The sequence below is a fragment of the Ptychodera flava genome, chromosome 4 (assembly GCF_041260155.1).
Source record: "Ptychodera flava strain L36383 chromosome 4, AS_Pfla_20210202, whole genome shotgun sequence".
NCBI lineage: Eukaryota > Metazoa > Hemichordata > Enteropneusta > Ptychoderidae > Ptychodera > Ptychodera flava.
The window spans coordinates 40,524,397-40,547,219 of record NC_091931.1 but is presented as its reverse complement, the minus strand read 5'-3'; the positions used below and the strand labels follow the sequence as shown (position 1 = coordinate 40,547,219).

Genomic DNA, 22,823 nt, shown 5'->3' with positions numbered 1-22,823 from the left:
GAGTCATCTGTCATAAACTTTGCGTGGTATCACTGGTTGACGAGTTATTTTGACGCTTCCTTATTATGTAATTATCAGTGTCTAGAACTGCTGGTCCACTTCCATTATCTAACGGTTTGATCAGTACCTCGCCGTTTCTGATAGCGTTCTCAAAGTACTCTATTCTGTGTTTCGGAAAGGAAACTAGTTTCAGGAAAGTATGCAATAACATTACACTAGTCTTATTAAAGTTATTATTTACTGAGGCATTGATAAACAAATGATCACATATGCAAGTTCAAGTTTATTACATTTATGGTTGAGTTTTATTACATTTATGGTTAATTTGTTTATTACATTTGTGGTTGCGGGTTGTTACATTAATGGTTGACTGTTTTATAACATTTGTGGTTGATTTTATTACAATTGTGGTTGATATTACATTTGTGGAGATTATTACATTTGTGGAGGTTACAGGCCGTATAACGCCGTAACACACAGCCCTGCCATGCAGAGCTAGGTCTTGAGTGTAATTTTTGTGTTAGGCATTGTGCTTGTTGCTTTTTTTAAATATATATATATATATATATATATAAATATATATATATATACATATATATACTATATAATATAATATATATACAATATTATAATATATATATATATATATATATATATATATTATATATATATATATATATATATATATATATTATATATATATATATACAAAATGTATAGCATATGCCGTGCGCTGGCTTTTCTGACGTATTTTCTTCGCAGCGCTGGCCTGTAGTTACCGGTGCTGCACAGCAACACCTTAGAAAAAGACCACGCATGGCCGCCCGTGAGCTGTCATTTTGCGGCTAGACCCTAGCAAGACTTAAGCTAATACACGCATAGTGCTGGCGCTTGTGCTATTCAAGTGCATTTGTATATATCTGTGTGTGTATATATCAATGTGTGTATGTTTATAAGTATGTATGTATGTGTAGTGTATGTGTTTGTGCGAATGTATGTGCGAATGTATGTGTGCACATACGTACGTATGTATGTATGTATGTATGTATGTATGTATGTATGTATGTATGTATGTATGTATGTATGTATGTATGTATGTATGTATTCTATATGTATAAATGAATACCCTATATGCGTATGTATATGTATGCATACATATATGTGTATGTATATGTATGCATACATATGTATGGCCAATGTATATGTGTGGTTGTATATGTGTAATATATATATATATATATATATATATATATACTATATATATATATATATATATATATATATAATATATATATATTTAAAATTCCTGTCTATATACATTTCCTAGCTGTTCTATCTCTGAAAGAAGGGTGATTGCGTAATTTTTTTTTTACATTTGGCGCCTCGTAAAGCATGTAAAAAGTGGTCCGAGAAGTAACATGTGTGAAATGTATGAAAATAATTTTCCGAAAGGCAAAACGACGTTTTTGCTTTTGTCAAGGCAGAAACAGTACATATAAATTCGCTATGTATGAAATGAACATTGAATTTGAAAATCAGAAAGCAAAAGAATATGAATGTGAGATGTAGGTATAAACTAAAAGACTAAAATTGACTACATTATAGTACAATATACATGTATTATGGGTTAGTGTTGTCAAGTACAATTTTAATGAAATTTAGAAACACTTCTTCTTTATCGTATCAAGTTGATTGCTTCATTGATATGATGCCCGCAGACGTAAAAAGGCTATATTAAATTCTATCACGAGGGTGATTTGGTCAGATGTTCCTGTATCACGTAAAATAAGTAATATGACTTTACTCGATTTACCTTCTTCTAAAGTAATACACTCCGAATACATCAGGCGTGAAATGCCACTCGACACAGAGAGGAGATCAAAATCTATAACGTTTATTTATTTGCACGGGTGTTCTACCTACTTACACTTTGTGATGTGATCCGATTAGACTATGGGTCACTATTTCTCGTTTAGTCTGAGTAATGTGGAATGGCAAATTAAATCTATATTGCGACAAATACTATGAAACTATTTATATTGCGGCTTTCAGGTTTCATTATCATCATCCATTAAACTATACATACTTGTGTAAACGTTCATTTTCATTTAACAGATGTTGCAACGTTCTAAGATTGCTGAATAGGTAATGGAAGTCGATGGGCATAATCTATTTGGTTTATTTTGAAATAGTTTTCAAGTATGTTTGCGGCATCAGGAAGATCAATATCTTTTAATTTTAAGAATACATCAGGTAAAGATACATTCAGCGACATCAGTATTTCTAACAAACGTTCACTTGCGGTGTCTGTTTCTCCCTGACGAATTCTAATATGTTGCATGATAGACTCATCTTCAATTCCAAAAGCTTCTGCTAAAGATCTCCAGTTATCGTTTTCCTCCAGCTTCCGTATCAAATTCTTTCTCGTATTTTCGTCAGCTTGGTATATCTTTCTATGATCTTCTCTACTGCTCTCTGGCCAATAGTAGTAACAGCCAGGCTTCTTTGTTTCTTGCACGGGTGAAGGTAGCTGGTATTCATCTTTCGAGCTGTCGGGGACCCCGTTTGCCTGAACACAAGGGAAAACAGAAGGTTAAACAATTACAGGTTGCTTACAAGCATGGAGTGACAAACCCCAGTGTTAAATACCATCCATTAAATATCTTTCATTTTTCTTGAAACGTTTGCTTTCCCTGCTTCTTATGCCAATATAACGTTCCCAAATTAGACACAAGTGAAAAATGACATTAATTAACCTTTGTTTGAGATAAACTACCTTCGTAAGTGAACTCTCGTCTAGTCAGAACAAAGCATGGGCGTGACTGATATTATTCACACAATGACTGGTCTTGTTTTCGATGGCCTGAGTCTCCCAAAACACTCCTCACGAGACCATAGTGAAGTCGACTATTGCAGAAGGAGCGGCACAGACAGCAAAAAATGACAACAGTGATTTTACGAAGTGCAAACCAAATCACTTAATCACTTAATTAGTCATAACGCCGATTTTTCCTGCCATCTAAATACTCTCTGTCTCCTCATTACGCTTCCATGCGATCTAAACGGTCCATTCCAGCACTGTTAAAACAGTTTTCTTCTGTGGTCAAATCAGAATGACTCATTGGCATGACTGCATTACACATTGACATAACATACTATAAAATTGTCACGTATACCATGACTAGGGTTTCGAAATCATAAAGATGTGCATCTCGAAAGTGTATTCTCGTAGTACGGACGTTTTCTTTTTCTTTTTTAAATATTTAAATAAATAGTAACAATTTGTAAATGTACATTGTGAATCGCGTAGCTGTCTTCTTTCTTCTTGTCTGCAATAATCTTTGGACCTCAGTAAAAGTATTTTAAGTTTTCTACTTATCCCAGGCCTGAGCATTGACTTTTGCCTGGTCTTTCGTTACTGGTTTTATGTATTTTGGATGTAGGAACAAATCAAAGCAAACCAAATCCATATAATTTTGTTCAGTGCTGTCAATTTCTATCTCCATCACTAACTATCAACATGGTGTTCATTCCAGGTTTGATTGTGCCGTATTGTCGTCACCACCACCATTGTTATTATCGTGATCACCCACCTCTTCAGCTGTACAAGTCTCAGGTACAACGACGTGCATTGCCACTTGATCTCGCCCGTCTGGTCGAAGACCTTGATAAACGCATACACTGTAAGCGCAAGGATCGTTGGTTCTTCCACATTTGGTCAGCACGAAACTTCTATTGTCTACACAATTGTCTGCCCAAAGGTCATCTATACTCATTGTCTGAAAATCACCATAACAAAATATGGATGGGAAGTCAACGTTTTAGAAACATAACGGTACACTATGTCAACGTTATTTGGACAACGGAAAGAAAACGATTGGTACTACAGCACAGAGCACGAGAGAAAGCTTAGATCACATTAATATACTGAACATATATTGTTTGAATTCGTAAAGTTTGAAATACTTAAAACATTGGTATAGAGCTTTTTGACTTCTCATGTCGGTAGGGCAATTTATGTCCTTAGTTGCCAATAAACCATCAATCAGTGAGTCATTTGTCAATCACAGGAAATGCCAACTCTGATTCTCTTGTTCGCCGCGCCTTTCATATGTCAGTTGACCTATCCATGTAACATTTGAAGCTAAAATTGCTCCTTGCACACCAGAAAGTTTCGGAAAAAGCGATGCTACAATTACCTGGAGATTGTAATCTTTACATATGTAGCCTCCACTGTCGACTGTCACTTCAATATTCAGGTCATTGTCTTTGTGGACATTAATATATTTTGAGGCGTCACTAAGCTTTCCACGCAGACTGCTCTCTTGAAATTTGATGCACTGATAAAAAGTAAACATCACGTGTTATAGGGTATGAAATATATAAACGTTTAGGTAGAGTGTGCCACATTTGAAATTGACACACAAGTCATCTTGTCTTTTGAGCCAGCGTTTATAGGTGGTACTAGTCATGCATGCTTCCTGTCGTTTTTTGTCATTTGATTTGAAATTAATAGTTTTCTTGCAAAACGCAGACATGGTGAAAAGATTTGAAATACACCAAATGTTTACGGCGAATTAATGTATACACATCTGTACTGCGTATATACACGAAAACGCCACATCAAGAGGCGCACACAATCATGCCGCACTCAAGCACGATTACGCAAAGTGGCATGGGCCATGCGAATTCATCAAAACTGATCCATTGTTTCACAGTAGAAAAATGATTCTGTTATCATTTCGACCAAGGGGGTAGGTTTGTTTCGAGATGCCTGAACGATTTGTACATACTAACGACTGCTTGTCATGCCAACAAGCAGTCGTCTTTTCACTCATTGTTAACAGTAGCCCTTTCCTTTTTTCATGCATAGTTTCCCTAACCATTCAAACAACAAATCCTAAATTTGACTGTCAGCAAGTGATGATGTTGGGAGATTGGTACCTATGTCATCAACAAACTCACGTTTGATATACACATGCAGATATGATACATGACTAAACAAGCTTTCTGACTGCACTGACATTTGCATCCTCCTAGTTTTTAATCTGTACAAACATTTACCTCTTGTTCATCGGGATTTGCATTACCAATATAGACTCTAATGGTGATCGGTAGAGTTGGTGAAATTGCTGTATGATATACCGTTATACCAAGACGTAGACGTTCATGGGAACCATTTAATCGCCTGCAGACGCATGTGTATTTCGTGAAATGTTTAGTGAAGATGAAACATCTGTTCTCAAGGATAGCCGTTCTGGTATCATCATCAGTGCAGTCGGACCAGTCATCTTCTTCCACCCCATCACTGTTGGTCTGTCTAGAAAGAACGGTCAGTGGACAGGGTTGGTGTTTTTCGAACCGTACACAATGCGGAAAAGAGAGAATGACTGATTTGTTGAACTGGGTTCCTGGTGGACCACAGACAACTGTTGGACCGACCCTTCTTTTCCCACCGATTGAGTTGCATCTATCGGCGTTCTCCCAGCTAACCCCGACATAGATAGTTTTGCATTCTCCTTCAGTCACAGCTCCTTCCGGGATGACAAGAGTTATGCCCGTGTTGTGTACGCTGATGAAGTGCTGTTTGTGGTCTACCTTAGCTGTGACAACTATACCTTTCTCCAAAATGTTACGGAACCCTACTATTAAAGACAGTAAAAAAAAAATCAAAGGACACGTATTTTATTTTCCACTTGCTGCAACTACTAGTATATGATTAGAATTAATGAGGAAAGGACTTCTGACAGACTTCATTCCGACACGCTTTTGCAAGTACAACTATCCCGAAATCTATTTATTAGGAAGATTTCAGGTGACCGAGGGTAAGCCTTAGGGAGCGTTCAGTTATTACGGTCGGGAGTCAGCAAAATCCCGGAAAGGGGGGGGGGAGGAGTTAACCTTAAATTTGAAAACTGCAAAGAGGGTTTATGTTTTTTCAAACAGCACAGAGGAGTCACTTGATTTTCATTAGTATCCTTCCTGTCTAAAAGCATTTTCAGTTTTACCAATATTCTGGGAAATAAAAATGATTCTCTAAATGATTTCATTCTCTGAAGTCATTTAACTGTAAATCTGAATAAAAGTATATGTATTTAAATCTTAATGTATTATCTGTCACATGAACATCTTGCCTTGGCAACTCTGCACAGGCCTGTCTTCTTGGAAATCAAGCTGGGCTGAGGGCAATGAACGATTCCTGTCAGCCATTGGCCGAGGTAAAGCAATGATTAAGTGCAAGCTATGTTAAACTGAAACCTGGCATACATTGAAAGGTCCCCTTGTGCTGTTGCATAGCACTGCTGTTGATATCTGACCAGTTTTCAGGAAAGAGGTATACAAAACGTAACTGGATAAATAAACATAAAGGCTTGAATATACATGAAAAGTCTCAATTACTTTCTTTTTTATATCAATTAGCGATAAGGAAGAAATACATAAATATACCTTTCTGTATCATAACTCTTAAAATAAATACAAAATACGTGTATATAAAATACGTGTATATACTATATAGTAAAAAGTATCATCAGCCTTTAGGTAGCACAATGGCTTTGTGGCCAGAGTACCTCACAAGGGAGCATGTCCTTGATCAAGCACTTTTACCGTAGCCCACCTTGCTTCTCCTCACCCAAAGCGCGTGGGTACCTAGGCTACTACTACAATACTTATATCCTGGCATTTTGGGTGATATAATATGAGGGAATTCCAAATGCAAAATTTTTCTATGAAAAAATGCATCTATGTGAAAATGCACAATTTCCCTTAAGGTGAGGCCCAGTGGAAATCTGGTCGAGTGTAGGCGCCGTAAATATTTAAAACAGGTGCATGGTAAAATCAATTACTGTGTTTAGGCGCGTGGGTTTGGCTGTATAGAGAGTTTTAAATCGACCTGGTAGACGTACATCAACAGAAATACCTTGATGTGTGGTACAAGAAGGGATCACGAAAATGGTCTTGTAGGTTTTGCTTCAATGCCTGTTAAGTAGTAAACGATATGTGCATCATTTGAACATGAAAGGAACAAATACTAGATTTGCTTCAAGTCTGTGGCCATATAAATAGCAAAACAGAACAGCAGGCTGTCACATTAGAAGAAGACTGTCGCATTGATCGTTGGGTGAACGCGATGGCCCATACCAGCCAGTAACTGCTGCCAAGAAAAGCCAAGCGACAGGGGATCAGTCTGAACGTGTCAAATATTTGACTCATCACAATCTATCAACCAACGGGAACAAATTAGACAAAATGAAAGCAGTTACCTGTGATGTACTCAGGAGAGAACAGAAAAAAATTGAAACTCAAAGAAATAATGATTAATTATTTGGAAACTTTTCAAAATACAGATAGTGACAGTGACAGTGACATACCAGTCAAACCTTTTTGTCGAGGAAGAGGATGATGATGTTGTAATCCATGAAATAGGCAGCAGCACAAGCGATGAACAACTTTTTGAAACTTCAGGGTCACAGTATACAATGCATATGTAACGCCCCTCCCTGTAGAGATTGTATCTTGAAGCGTCCCTCACGTGGCCAAGGCGTGTGAAGTTCATTGACTCAGATCGTACGAGAAGCAGACAAGAGATAGCGTGATAGTTTAATTAATTATTGGTTAAAATTTCATTGAGAACAATCGAGAATGGGATATTCCATGGTGTGATCTTATTTAATCTTAAGAAACAATCAAAGACTGGCGGGAAAATTACCACGTGATAACTTTTGTAATTATGTAAGTTTGAAGATGTGTTTAACTTTGTAGAGAGTTTAGACTGAGACTTGAGATCAGACCGTTGACAGTGAACGATACGGTCGCCATCTTGCAATAAAGTACAAGGTTGTGTTACAATCTACATCGTGTGTGTCAGCTTCAGTAACTGAAAGCATTATGATCCAGGCTGGTACCTCTCAACTCGTAATTCCCCTAACTACGAGCGCAACAATTTGGTGGAGAATCCGAGTATACTGAAGCAGCACGGCTGTAGGTTTCGGAGATCTGGTGGTAGAGTCAACGAGGGGCGTGCAAGAGAGATGGCAGACCCCAACGAAGGACCACTGAACCAGCAGCACGAGCGAATGTATGGTGATATGTAGCGGCTCATCGAAGATGCACCCTAGCGGATGGAGGTGAACTATGACCGGAGAGACGAAGGCGGCTTGCAGACATGGACGCGTGCTGGACGTCCGAGGTAGGCAATGTGACATTATTAATGTTGGTGCTAACGTCATGCCTCGAAGATACACGGACGAGAGAGTGGTTGTCTACAGAAATGGCTCAAGAAGTTGGTAATGTGTGTGAGTTTAGAACAGATACGACCAGCCAACGTCAGCGATGCTTGTGGTTCACCTTCCAGTCGGCTTTGTAAACACGGACTGATTATGTGACGAATGAACTGACAATCATAAGAAGCAGAATTTCGGAATACACCAACCCATAAAATGCGACGACAACATACAAGATGCATGACTTTTCAGTTTGTTGACTGTATTTTCTGGTATTTTGGAAACCACTCTTTTATTAGGATAATACTCTGGACTTGTATGCAAACGAGGCGTCTTTCTTTTTCGAAGTGTTGTTTTCGTTTTTTTTGATGAAGTGTTGAAGTTATGTTGTTGTTGAAAAAGTAAGTGTAAGGAGTTTGGATGTTTTGTTGTGTATCTCCCCTCAGTTGGCTAGGAATGCCAGTGCTAGTGATCCGTAAGTGATACAATGGTCCTTAGTTTTGACCGATGGCCTGAGGAATTGAGTTTTGGAGATGAAGCGATATTGAGGTTTATCGCGTTTATTTTGGAGTTTTTGAAGTTGTTGATGGGATTTGTGTTGATGTTTTGTTGTTGTTTTATGTTTTATGAAGATTTTTGGAGATAGAAAGAGCCCCGAATATTGGCACAGGAGTTGCTATTTGCTACAGTCTAGTGATGCCTAACGGTCATTACTATGGTTACCCTGAACCTTTGACCGTGATATCAGAATACACCATTGCAAGCAAAATTACGTCATCCTTCTCAATGTCCACCCCTTCCAGCTAAACCACCCTTTCACACAAATTCAAGAAAAATTATCACTGATATTTGACACAATTTTCAAATGATTTTCGTCGATTTTCTGTATTTTATGTAGAATAGTTGAACTTTGAGTTTGTAGTTGAATGTATTTTAGTGATTTTATTAGAATTTCTGTAAGTATTTTAGATGCGTTGATGTTAGTCTGTAATTTTGTAGGTGCACGAATAATGACTTTATGCTAACTTGTAAAATATGTGATTTATGCGTATTTTAACCACACTGCCTTACGATTAATGTATTTTTTTATTTTAAGTAGATTGCAATTGTCAGCTATCGCCATGCTTCGTCACTCGTTTTGACCAGCGAGGACGCTGGTTATAAAAAAGGTGGGAGAGTGTAACGCCCCTCCCTGTAGAGATTGTATCTTGAAGCGTCCCTCACGTGGCCAAGGCATGTGAAGTTCATTGACTCAGATCGTACGAGAAGCAGATAAGAGATAGTGTGATAGTTTAATTAATTATTGGTTAAGATTTCATTGAGAACAATCGAGAATGGGATATTCCATGGTGTGATCTTATTTAATCTTAAGAAACAATCAAAGACTGGCGGGAAAATTACCACGTGATAACTTTTGTAATTATGTAAGTTTGAAGATGTATTTAACTTTGTAGAGAGTTTAGACGGAGACTTGAGATCAGACCGTTGACAGTGAACGACACGGTCGCCATCTTGCAATAAAGTACAAGGTTGTGTTACAATCTACATCGTTGTGTGTCAGCTTCAGTTACTGAAAGCATTACGATCCAGACTGGTACCTCTCAACTCGTAATTCCCCTAACTACGAGCGCAACACATACAAGTTCTGGAGGAGAGCAAGACGTTGGAAAAATATCTTCTCCTTTGATGTTATACTAGATTTATGCACCCGTAATGGCCAATGTTGCCATCCAAATGACGGGATCAATACTTACTCAGCAGTAGGGGTGTCGTGAAATTTTTTCATCTTAAAAGAAAGGGGTCATCAATTGTTTGGGGCAGTGGGCGGGTGTTCACTTATTTTGATCAATGGACAGGATAAAAATTTGCCGGCTCACTCCCGGTCGTAATAACTGAACGCTCCATATGGAAACGTTGCCAGGTTGGATATGTTGAAGATTTGGCCAATTTAATATTAACATATCCCAATAGGTAGTGATGAAAATAAGACTAATGAAATACTGAATGCAAAATGCAAACAACAATCTTCTCTTAAAGGTATGCATATACTCACACTTATAAACGAGCTGACACACATAGAGCCTGCTGCACATGAGAGAAACTAGCTGAATAAAATTTCATTCGAGGCTCTCTGCTCAGCCATTTACTCTCGTTTGCATTTTCAGTTCATTTCTGGTTACTGAGTGCGCGCATTGAAATCACTGGACAGTGCAAAATGACAGCCTGTACCCCGGCCCGTAGCATTGAAAGCTGTCACCTGTGATTCCGATACACCGCGATTGTCGCTGTACGCATTTAGAGAGATAGTTCGATCTTTCTTGTCTGCCATGTGTATTGACGACCTTCACCGTGTACCGAACCATAGGTGACTATGTTTCTACAGTCTGGTTCCCTGCCAAAGTTCTACCGCTGGCTGCGCTGCTCGCCAAAAAGGGTCAGGTATGGGGTATTGTGAGTATGGCTGCATTGATCAATAGTAAAGAGCGAAGTGATTGGATTGGAGCTAACCTCGAACTTAGAAATTGAATGAAAAAACGCCAATCATCGTGCTCTGGTTATAAACCAGAGCAAGTTGACTGCCTAAAGCACCCTTGCAAGTTAATGGGACTCCTCTATTGATCTACTGCCAACTGATTAAGGAAAATCATTCATTTTTGAGTCACTGCTGCACACCCGAAACGAGGGATCGTCTGTGGCGTTTGAGATAAAACCAAGAACGATAATCGTCATTTTACCATTAAATGCCATCATAGAAGAACAGAGTCGGAGACTTAAATGTGAAGCCCTGCAAATAGCCAAAATAGCGAGGTTTAGTTACACCACAGTCTCTCTATCGTGGTCATACGTAATGTACGTTTCATCATTACGCGTAGTGTCTTTGTCAATTGATACCCAGATGTCGCGTACATGTAGCATAGACGTTGGAAACGTCAAAAGACACTTCTATAGGTAGTCATAATTAGATGTAGTGTTTATTACATTTTCTTTGTGATTTCCGCGAATTTAGATAGGCAATTTCGTAAAGTATTATTGTATATTGGCTAACATCTTTGATATCAGAATATTTGCAGACTTTGGAACACGACAAGGAGTACTTGCTATGAATAACGATGCAAATGTAAAAAAATTAATTTAAAAATCACGCTTATTTAAGAGATTGAATCGGTGGAAAATATATATAGATAGGAATTTCCAATATATATATATATATATATATATATATAATATATATATATATATACGAAAATGGTTTGCTTGTCAATGCAGGCAAAGTATAGTGCTCAATGCATTTCTGCAGGGCGGTAATACTGAGAATCTAGGAACTTGTAGTTGTCACTCTACAGGCTGTTTCATGCGCTAAGCAATCATCAGGAGTGAAGGTTTGGCGCAATTGAACTGTTTATATTGTGTTGCAGGTGGGCATGCATATTCAAATAAGCGGTTGTGGCCAATGGCAAGTCAGTTATTACAGAGGAGGAATTTGCTGCGGTGTCTGCATTTTGAGAGGAATTCTGCACGTTTGTTGAGGGTTGATTTGCTATCTGAATAAATTATATGGAGTTTTTCTGTTATGCAAAGGTTGCAGCGTTTGGTTTTATTTGAATACTAGGGGGAGCTCGGTCGATGATTGACCATTTGATGTCGTAGTTTATGTTGTTGCCTTTGAGCTTCCATATGAATTTGAGAGCTCTGTGCTATTTCTGTGCTTGGGAGTTTTGAAAGTGTACTTGTGATACGTGTATCTTTGTTTGAAGGTTGAGTCCGTGAGTCCAATGTAGTGTTTCTGATCATTGCTTGTGGTGACAGTGGCTTTGTATATTACTGAAGAGGTGAGGCAGTTTCCTGAAAGTGGACAATCGTCTTTTTTGCGGCAGTTGCACCACTTCTCTTGCTCCCTGTCTTTATGTAGTATTTGGTTGTTGTGGGCTTTGATTATACTTCCCATGTTTCTGGAGCAACTGTAGCTTACTTTTACGTTGTTTTTATTGAAGAGCTTGTGTAGACGGTGGCCTTCTGGAAAGTGGGTCTTAATCAAGTTCAGGAATGTTCTGCCGATGTTGGTTTTCACTGCCTTGTTGAACGGGGATTGTACCAAATGATACGTCTGCTGCGTTTTCTTTGTTTTCGTTGCTTGGTGACGGGGGCTCGTACTTCATTTTGTATGTGTATCCACTTTGTTTCAGCGCCCTTTCGAAGTCGGGGGCTGCTTTCTTGAATGTTGTTTCACAATCTGAGATGTTTGATATTCTGCTGTTGACTGAGGTAGGTATTTGTTCCAGGATTGGCAGGGGGTGGTTGGATCGTCTATCGACGTAGAGAAGCTGGTTGTTTGGTTTGCTGTATGGTTGGTAAGAAGCATTTTCCAGATTGAATGTTACGTCAAGGAAGTTAGTGGTCTTGATATTTGCTTGGATAGTTATGCGCAGATCAAATGCGTGGAAAATGGAAGTGAGTTCCTTTTTCAGTTTTTCACATTGCCTTGCTGATTTACTGCTTGTGATGGCGAGCCCGTCGTCTCGGTAAAGACCGGTGTTTTCTTTGCCGAGTTTCTTGCTGAGGTGGGAGAGGATGTACAATCCGACGAGCTCACATATCTCAGCTCCGTCAAAACTTCCCATGGTTATGTCAAACATGTCTTCTGAGTTTCTCTTGGTCCATACGGAATCATTGTTGAACAGTGCGGATTTTCTTGAGTGCATTATGATTTCTTCTTCTTCGTCGGAGATGTCGGTGTATTTCCGTGCGTGATGGATAGCTTCTGTTAGCAATTTCTTTGTGATTGACGGGTAGAATTCTATAATGTCAAAGGCGATGAAACTTTTGCTTGCTTTCCGTTGAATTCTTTTGAACCAGTTTATGACATTTGACGTGTTTTTCCATTGATTTAGATTGGTTTTGGAGAGTACATCTTTGTTGAAAACCAACATCGGCAGAACATTCCTGAACTTGATTAAGACCCACTTTCCAGAAGGCCACCGTCTACACAAGCTCTTCAATAAAAACAACGTAAAAGTAAGCTACAGTTGCTCCAGAAACATGGGAAGTATAATCAAAGCCCACAACAACCAAATACTACATAAAGACAGGGAGCAAGAGAAGTGGTGCAACTGCCGCAAAAAAGACGATTGTCCACTTTCAGGAAACTGCCTCACCTCTTCAGTAATATACAAAGCCACTGTCACCACAAGCAACGATCAGAAACACTACATTGGACTCACGGACTCAACCTTCAAACAAAGATACACGTATCACAAGTACACTTTCAAAACTCCCAAGCACAGAAATAGCACAGAGCTCTCAAAATTCATATGGAAGCTCAAAGGCAACAACATAAACTACGACATCAAATGGTCAATCATCGACCGAGCTCCCCCTAGTATTCAAATAAAACCAAACGCTGCAACCTTTGCATAACAGAAAAACTCCATATAATTTATTCAGATAGCAAATCAACCCTCAACAAACGTGCAGAATTCCTCTCAAAATGCAGACACCGCAGCAAATTCCTCCTCTGTAATAACTGACTTGCCATTGGCCACAACCGCTTATTTGAATATGCATGCCCACCTGCAACACAATATAAACAGTTCAATTGCCGCCAAACCTTCACTCCTGATGATTGCTTAGCGCATGAAACAGCCTGTAGAGTGACAACTACAAGTTCCTAGATTCTCAGTATATATATATATATATATATATATATATATATATATATATATATATATATATATATATATATATATATATATATATATATATATATATATACATACATTGGCCAAACATATGTATACGCATACATATACATACACATAAACATGCACGCATATAGTACATACATACATACATTGTCACAATTTTCAAGATATAGACAGACTCGATTTCGATAAGACAGGCTTTCATTGTGCACTCCTTTTCGATACAAATGTGAATTTCGACATACAAAGTCGGTATGGATACAGCTGCAAAATTTTACATTTAGTCTCGATTGGATTCAACTCATAAATTTGACATTCAGCCTCGATCTGGATACAGCTGCAAAATTTTCAGTCAGCCTTGATCTTGGTACAGCTTCAAAAAATTTATTTGTATACTGCCTCAATCTGGTTACAACAGCAAAATTTTACATACGGACTCGTTCTGGAGACAGCTTGGACGTTTTACCGACAGACTCGACGGAAAATTGTACATTCAGCCTCGACTCAGATACAGCTCGAAAATTTCACGTACAGACCACAGGAATATATTCAGGGAAATAATTATAAAAACAAAATAAGGAGGAGGCCTGAAAATATTTTAGTTCTCTTTCACTTTTTACATTTTCCGAATCAACGACCTGGTAGCTCGGTATAATTCAATGAGAAGTAAATAATATTTTATGTCATTCAAGGCTTCTAATGTTAGTAATAATCGAACAAAATCTAGAACCGTTTTGTCGCATTTAATGACTTTTGTGTCGAAAAAATCTAAAAACGCATAAATGCCATAGATTTTACGGAAATAAAAACAAGTAGGCTTCGTAACGGGGCAGAAGCTGCAACTGTTGGTAGTTTTTTAAATATTTCTATGCAATGTATCAAATGCAGTTTCTTGCTGTCTCTCTACAACATGCTGAAACACAAAATTCAGTTTGGCGACAAAGCCTGCATACATGAATACTTTTGATGATTGAATTAAAGTCCAGACTGAAAGTAATTTGTCAATGATACAAATGCTCGGTACACATACACATGCTGTGTGCAAGATATACACTGGACAGTTCAACATGACGTATAGAGAAGAACAACAAGGCAGTGCTATAAACTGAACAAATATTGTCACAATGGTCAAAGTTAATACAACCACTGCCCTGCTACTGCCTACTCGCAGTGTCACTGTCAAAGTCCTGCTTTTCCCAAAAATCACTTAGAAGTGCTATGAGCAAGTCATTTGCACTGCCCTGTGATCTCAACGCTCGCTCCAGTGAAAACGACGTGAGGAAAATCACTTTGTCCGGCGCACACAGTGGGGAATTTCCTCGCAAGGCAAAAAATATCAAACATGTCGAATATTTTGTTCAACGACACAAAATAGAAAAAAAAACTCGAAAAAATGAATTCAGTTGGAGGTGATTGGCCACATTAAAGCAAAATATGTCTTTGTGTGATACATCAAAATTAGTCGGAGCTGGCGAATGTAAGGGCGCATCAGCCCATAGTGTTTTACAGGAACTCGCGTGAGGTATATGGTAAGAAAAAACTTACCAGATTCTGTTTTTTCTTTCTCATAATCAACGAAAGTCGACATATTCGATGACAAAGTCAGTTTATCATCTTTGTGAACTTCCGGCAAATGTTCATGCAGGATATCTAGAACAAAAAGTTAAAGAGAATAGAGGACAAGATGACTTTTTACACGATATGACTAAAAACCCGAAAGCCTTGTCGGTGGTAATTTATGGCTTTTTATTATATTATTCAGAAACTTTATCGATTATGCAAGCTATCCGAAAAAAAACATATCATTTTCATGCTTTGGATACCGAAATTATATCAAATGCTTTCTCAGTTCTTGTGCTCAAACACAGGAACTGATTCTGTAGTTGTTTCTATTTGTCGGTATGTTCCTTTGTCTTTCTGTCTGCATGTCAGTCCATCGAATGTCTGTGTGAAATTGGTTTAAGTTATGGCTGCCGGCATTTCCCAGTACTCTCGCCTGTGAAAGCTCTTGTTGATCTTTATCAATGTGAATATGCCTTTAAGCAGCAATGTGTGTTGCATTTCACATGAATTTCCATTCTGTAGAGAATCATTACACATATTTTCATGATGTTAGCTCGATATACATGAGACTTTGCCAATAACGATAAATGAAAATACGTCTACAGTATATAATAAAAATACTAATAACAAAGTAAAATGATGACCAAATTACGATATAAAAACGGCCGAATAACCAAATTGTGGCGCGGCATATTATGATGACGAAGTCATCCATGCTGAATAGTGAGATAACAACATCTAAATAATCAAATAATAACTGAAGAATGATACACTGATCAATTTACGGCATGAATGACCGAATAAAAAACTGATGGCATGATAATGCTAAGTTTCAGATTAAGAGATCAAGCTAATTTAGGCACTGTTCTCGCCCATACTTGCATGGTGACGATTATATGGTGGCTTTCATAGTCTCCAAAAATCAAACGTAACTTTTATACTTTTAACTTTTTTCTCCTTAATGTTTTTCGTAATACTATAATGTTCATATAATTTAAATTATATTACAATGCTCTGTCCATTGCGTTTCAATTGGTCGAGCTGAACCACGTGACTGCCCACAAATACACAGTAATGGTTTGTTTTCAGTCCGTGAATATGAGTGAATATGAATAATATCGTAAACATAGTAACTTTACGGCAAAAACGTAAATTGTGATTAGTACAAAGATCATAATCAACCACAAAATAAAATGGAACATTTGTGGGCCAAGTTTATACGCTTTTTCAAAAAAACCTCCGGATTTGCAAAGTTTCGCAGCGCACTACTCACCGACAGGTTCTTGGGCCCCGTTGTCGTTCGCACAGGAAATTTTCGTAAATTTGGACGGTTTTTCGGGGTTCATTGATAATATAATTTAAATAACAGACTCCGCTCTGACCATTAAAGTTAATTTATGGGCGCGGGCGAGAGGAAAGCAAAATTAACAGGCTCGGCAAGCCTCGCCCATTAATTTTTGGTTTTCCTCTTGCCCTTGCCCATAAATAACGTTAATGGTCAGCACAGCGTCCAGTATTTCTACATTATAACAAGGCACTTTTGATGAAAATTTGATTTAGATATTGCATAAATAATGCATATGGAGAAAATAGTAGCTATATTGGATTATTTTTGCTATAAGTTTTCATATTGTTAGCATGAAATTTTCATAATTGAGCGAATTTCAACCGCATATTTTGAAGGCTGTCAATAAGACCAATACAATGATTATTCACAGCCTTGTAAATATATGTCAAAATTTTATCATGCAGTATTTTTGCCTAAATATTGCCCCTTATAAACCATGGTTTATAAAAGGGCTGCAAAAGGGTTTTAAGTTCTGCGAACGGATAGAAAGCCATGAGAAAACACACTTATCTTCGTAGAAATCATTTTGTTCAATCTTATTTTGCACGACATTTCTCATACCCGACCGTTTACGGCGAAGTGTGTTATTCTAAATCAAGGCCCTGTATATGTTACATTCGATATGACCAACTTACAGCTGCCTTTAACCTCCATCGTGTACTTAGTTGAACTCTTCTGTGAGTGGACATCTTTGTGAAGATTCGGCCAGTGGTTGGGCAAATTATCTGGCAATAAGGATTAAAAGTGAAAGAAAATAGTTAAAAAGTCTTGTCAAGGAACAGAATTTGCATTTATTTGGACAAGTTAAACGTTAATACCAGTCGCTATTATTGTTTTATTTTAAAAATCCCTAAATGCAAAAGTCCAGCAATTTTCGTGAACGCTTGACCATCAGATGATTCAGCATCCAGTTAGGCTATAACCTTTAAGAGACTAGGCTTTGGTGTGCGTGACTTAAAAGATGATTGAGTTATCCTTGCAGAAATTCTTCCTCCGGTAGTAATACCAAGGTTAGGCCTTCGGACTTACACTATGACCTTCGATCACGGGCCTTCGATTAACTGTCAAAGTAACGCTGAAAGCATTTGTGATTATGTAAGCAAGGGAAGTACAGGGATACGTTTGTGAAGGACACACGAACAGCAAAGTTTTCAATCGACCATAACTTCACAATGCAGGTGTCTCTCATGTCGTCATCATTATCATGACAATGGATCTATTGTGCCAGAATCCGGTGGCCAGTGTACTGAATAATCGAACTATACATTATCATCACCATAGGGATAATTTAGAACGGCGCGAGCAGCATACTTTTATCTGTGGGCCAGGGTTGTTGTAAGACTTTCAGCGTTTTTAGGCTTGCTTGCAAGCTCCTCTTATCATAATAATTGCTTGTTTGAGAACCGAGGGAATATGTTGTCGGCCTACACGTAAACTACGAACTGTAAAACCCGTAAACCCCGTAAACTGCATAAAACTACAAGGCTTACCGCTTTGCAAATTTATTTGAAGTATGGTGGTTTCACTTGGGTTAGAACTCTCAAAAAGATTGGTTCAATAACCGAGCTAAGATTTTAAATTTTTCCTGACTGCAACCCCTCCACATGCTGTAGAGCCCGTGACTCACTCACGCCCGTACGCTCACTATCACCACAGAGAAACATAGACAGAGTCGCAACGGGTATTTTTTAAGGCGTGAAGCGGTTACGTAACCCATCCATGTTTGCCTCGCCTCAGGTTGCTCTCGCCTCTCTTTTCCGAAGAGTGCCGACCATGCATGTCTACAACGTGTTGAGCGGTCTCAGTCAGAAAAATGTAACAACTTAGTCGGCTATTGAACCACTCTTTTTTGGGAGTGGAGATTTAGCCGACTGGTTCTGTCTGTGGCCTCTTAGCTAGGCGACTGATGCCGTATGTTGTGGGTTCGAATCCGATTGAAAACTATCCGAATTTTCTACCCTGGGTAGGTAACACTGCTGGTGGACAGAATTGTCCCCGAGGTTATCGTTCGCCCAGTTAAAGCGATGAAATTCGTTTCTTCGCTTCGATAAAGTGTGTATGTGCGATGTATGATAGTGAGCATGCGTGCGTGAGTGCTTCACGAACTCTACAACGTGTTGAGCGGTCTCAGTCAGAAAAATGTAACAACTTAGCCGGCTATTGAACCACTCTTTTTTGGGAGTGGAGATTTAGCCGACTGGTTCTGTCTGTGGCCTCTTAGCTAGGCGACTGATGCCGTATGTTGTGGGTTCGAATCCGATTGAAAACTATCCGAATGCATCCTTCGGTAATTTCGGATTTTCGCCAATTGTTAAGCGAAAGTATGTTCAGCAAAGTTTGTTTTGTTGTTGTCGTGTGGTGCTGAGCGGAATTGACGTGCTGGCGAAAACGAGAGTGTTTTGAGCTTCAGGAAAGTGAGTTTTACCGTTTTAAAAATTCCTCTCATATTTTTATGAATATATAATGATTGTGTTTGAACCAAATTTGAAAGTCTTTTATCGATACTGTCTGGTTTTACTCAATGGTTTACGGTCAGTCATACCGTCTTTTACACGTGCGTCAAGGAAGGACATGTTTATGAAACTGCTGGCGTGTTATGTTTTGATTGGCGTGAAGCAGTGTTTCTGGCCTGAGAGCTCATAAAGTAACTATGGTTGCTACGCGACTGGCATTACGATGCCATCTCGTCGTATTTTTCGCATAATCTCGTGTAATTATCAACCACAAACAAAGCCTCCAAAAAGTTTAACACCTTTGAAGCTCATTTTAATATGAAAAGCCAATAGTCTACCGAGACGACCATGGAACAAAAGGCATGCAAGCGTTGCGACTCTATCTATGTTTCTCTGTGCTATCACACACAAACTTTATCGAAGCAAAGCAATGAATACATCACTTGAACTGGGCGAAAGATAGCCTCGGGGACAATTCTGTCAACCAGCAGAGCTACCAACCCAGGATGGAAAATATGGTGGTTTCACTTGGGTTCGAACTCACAACGCACGGTACCTGGTCACCTAGCAGAGAAGCCACAGACAAAACCGCTCGGCCAAATCCCCAATCTCAAAAAGATTGGTTCAATAACCGAGCTAAGATGTTACAAATTTTTCTGACTGCGACCCCCTCCACACACTGTAGAGCCCGTGAAGCACTCACGCTCGTACGCTCACTATCACACACAAATTTTATCGAAGCGAAGCAATGAAAGTTGGTTTCTAGCTAGATAATTTGTATTGACGGAGGTTTGACTAAGAAACCCCATATTATTTACATCAGCTTGCCAGAAAAATTGTATCATCTATTTTCATTACGAATTGAAGTTATTTTGATATATTTCGGAACTCTCAGCAAGCCAGTGTAGGAGATAGTTGGCATGCTAGCAAATACATAGAAGCCTACCAGCATGCTGGCCAACAGTATGAGGAATATCTCATCAGGACACGATCTAAGCAAACAAAACGCGCCGATATCAAAGAAACCGCATGCCTTAGAATGAGCGACAAAAGTAAGCGTCAATTTGACTTGACCTAAACTTGTAGAAACGCGAACAGAATCTGGAATGGATGGCAAAGATACAGAAGTATAGTCAGATCTTTAAATTATTGGCTTGCCTGTTGAGCCAAGCACTCTAGAAATAAGTCAAACACTGGAAGCACGTATTGCCCTTTTCAACGAAAAGTTCACTGCACCACAGGCAGAAAGAATGAATTGTGTGTGACTTCACACAGCAGCTATATATCATACCTAAACTATTGAGTGGTTCCAGGCAAGCTCTGTAGAAACCCTCTAAATCCGTCAATATTCCAAATACTCACTCTCATACAGGGTGAAGTTGTCCGTCATATAATACACAGTTTGAATCGCTCTCAACCGAAATATATTACCTCTATTTTCATGTTGTTCCGTGGTGGTGAAATAGTCGTCGTTTCTGATTACACTGAGACCTGAATTCTAGAAGCAACAACCTTTTATGTAATACTATGCGGAAGCTTAACCTTCGTTTGCACTTTTCAGTCCGAAAGCACAATGGGCTCAAATAGTGTAAAATCCAAAGAAAGTATGAGATAACGTTGGCAAAATGCCATAATATATGCGTATCAACAATGCCTAAGACTGTCTGTCATGATTGAACTCACAATAACAACTAAGGTCAGTTACCACGAAAAAATTCCAAAAGTCACCGAGGGAGGGTGTCGTTTTTTCGACATCAGTAATTTTGCTGTGCGGTTCACATACATTGCGTTCGCGCATGTTAGGTCTGAGCTCCGACCCAGGTCCATCGCCTCGATACCATCTTAAATTAAGGCCAGCAAATATGATGTCGGAATCGGATAAGGGGCATTGGTGGTCCGGCAAAAACGTTGCCGTGTCATTACGAATCGATAAAATAAGCAAGAGGTCTTATAATCTGGCGCGGTTTTATGATCGAACGAGTACGTTATGAAAATGAAGTGGAAGACATTGTTTTGTTGTACACATATAAACATTCTCTTACGTGAAATGAAAATTTTCAAATCTCATAATGTTAGAATGTTTGTTACACAGACATTTATGTCAGCCATTCAGCAGAAAAGGTGCTCACACGGTATCATTTCGGCATGTTTGCACTTTTATTTTGTGTGACCTTGTAATAGTACCTTTTCGATGCTTTTAACGAAGTGTAAATAATAATAATAATAATAATAATAATAATAATAATATAATAATCTTTATTCATGTAAAGGGCATTTAATACGACGTAATAATTTGGGAGCCATACAGACGATTGGAGATTTTTAAGTCAAAGCAAAGCAAACTGAACCTTTGCAGAGACCCTCTTAATCCGTCAATATTCCAAATACTCACTCTCATACAGGGTGAAGTTGTCCGTCATATAATACACAGTTTGAATCGCTCTCAACCGAAATATATTACCTCTATTTTCATGTTGTCCCGTGGTTTCGAAAAGTCGTCGTTTCTGATTACACTGAGACCGAATTCTAGACATGAGGGAAAATGCCAAGACGGTTTGACCGGTTAAGAAGGGCTTGACTACGCAGTTTCTGCGTAGTGAAGCTTCATTACGTATTCATGGTGACCCCTGGCCAGCTGTCAATAACTTTGGGGCTTTTGTCTTTTGGCGTGCTTTGCATATGCGTCGTTGGACACGACCTGCCAATCACCCAGGTAGTCAATTAAACTATTAATTGACTGTTTACCGCCCCAATTAACACTATCCAGCAGTATCAGTCATATTTTAATCGCGTGGCCCGGGTTGGCACAATGTAGGAACGCGTGTATTTCTATTTGTACGTTTCACTTGTGGTGTTGTTTGTACCATCGTGCGTTTGAAGTCCTTGTTTCACCTACAGCATTACCTTCAAGGTGACAGGCTTACTATTAATGTTCAGTATCATTGCACCGAGTTCTGCCCACGGTGAAAACCACCTGTTTTGTCTACTAATTACTGCCCGTCGCTGCCCGTCCTGAATGTAGCCTATCTATAGCTACAGTAATCACATAAATCATTTATCAGTTTTGATATATACTCCTAAATTGTAAGTTTGATCAAAATCGAGACCACATTCAATGGTTAGGGGCAACGTCAAAAGTTCAATGAAGGATAAAAAACTTAATTCTTTTAGTTTGGGGGTGGGGGGGTTTTGACCTAAAAAAGTTTCTATCCTACAAATCGATTTAAGGTAAAAATTGCCAGGGGAATGAATATTTTGAAAAAATAGAGCAGAAATGCACACTTTCGTGTTGAAGCCAGCGGAGGGAGTTGTTTTAACACGGTGCAGAGCTGCACCTGGTCTAGTTAGTGTAAACAATGCAGGCTGTTGGCTTCTGTTGCACCATAGACGGTAGTTTCTCTACTGTCTATGGTTGCACTCTGAATTTCTGGTGCACGTGTAGTCCGCCTGAATGGAGCAGTGTGAACTGAGTTGTTACAACCACCAGGACAGTTGAGATAGTTTTATGCCTCTGGAAGGAGAAACCTGGACTTTATTG

The 22,823-nt window shown here is 38.8% G+C and overlaps 2 protein-coding genes across 2 annotated transcripts in view; both read right to left on the bottom strand.

The window, feature by feature from the left end:
* Positions 1-22,823, bottom strand: part of LOC139132285 (UNC5C-like protein) — a 123,234-nt gene that overhangs the window by 36,636 nt on the left and 63,775 nt on the right. The gene's annotated exons all lie outside the window — the stretch shown is intronic.
* Positions 1,389-6,210, bottom strand: LOC139130566 (UNC5C-like protein). The gene is made up of 5 exons (XM_070696314.1): positions 6,135-6,210; positions 5,065-5,642; positions 4,200-4,340; positions 3,594-3,779; positions 1,389-2,569 (listed from the first exon to the last, which is right to left on the bottom strand). The coding sequence occupies exons 1-5, from the start codon at positions 6,208-6,210 to the stop codon at positions 2,129-2,131; spliced, it is 1,422 nt and encodes a 473-aa protein (XP_070552415.1). The 3' UTR covers positions 1,389-2,128.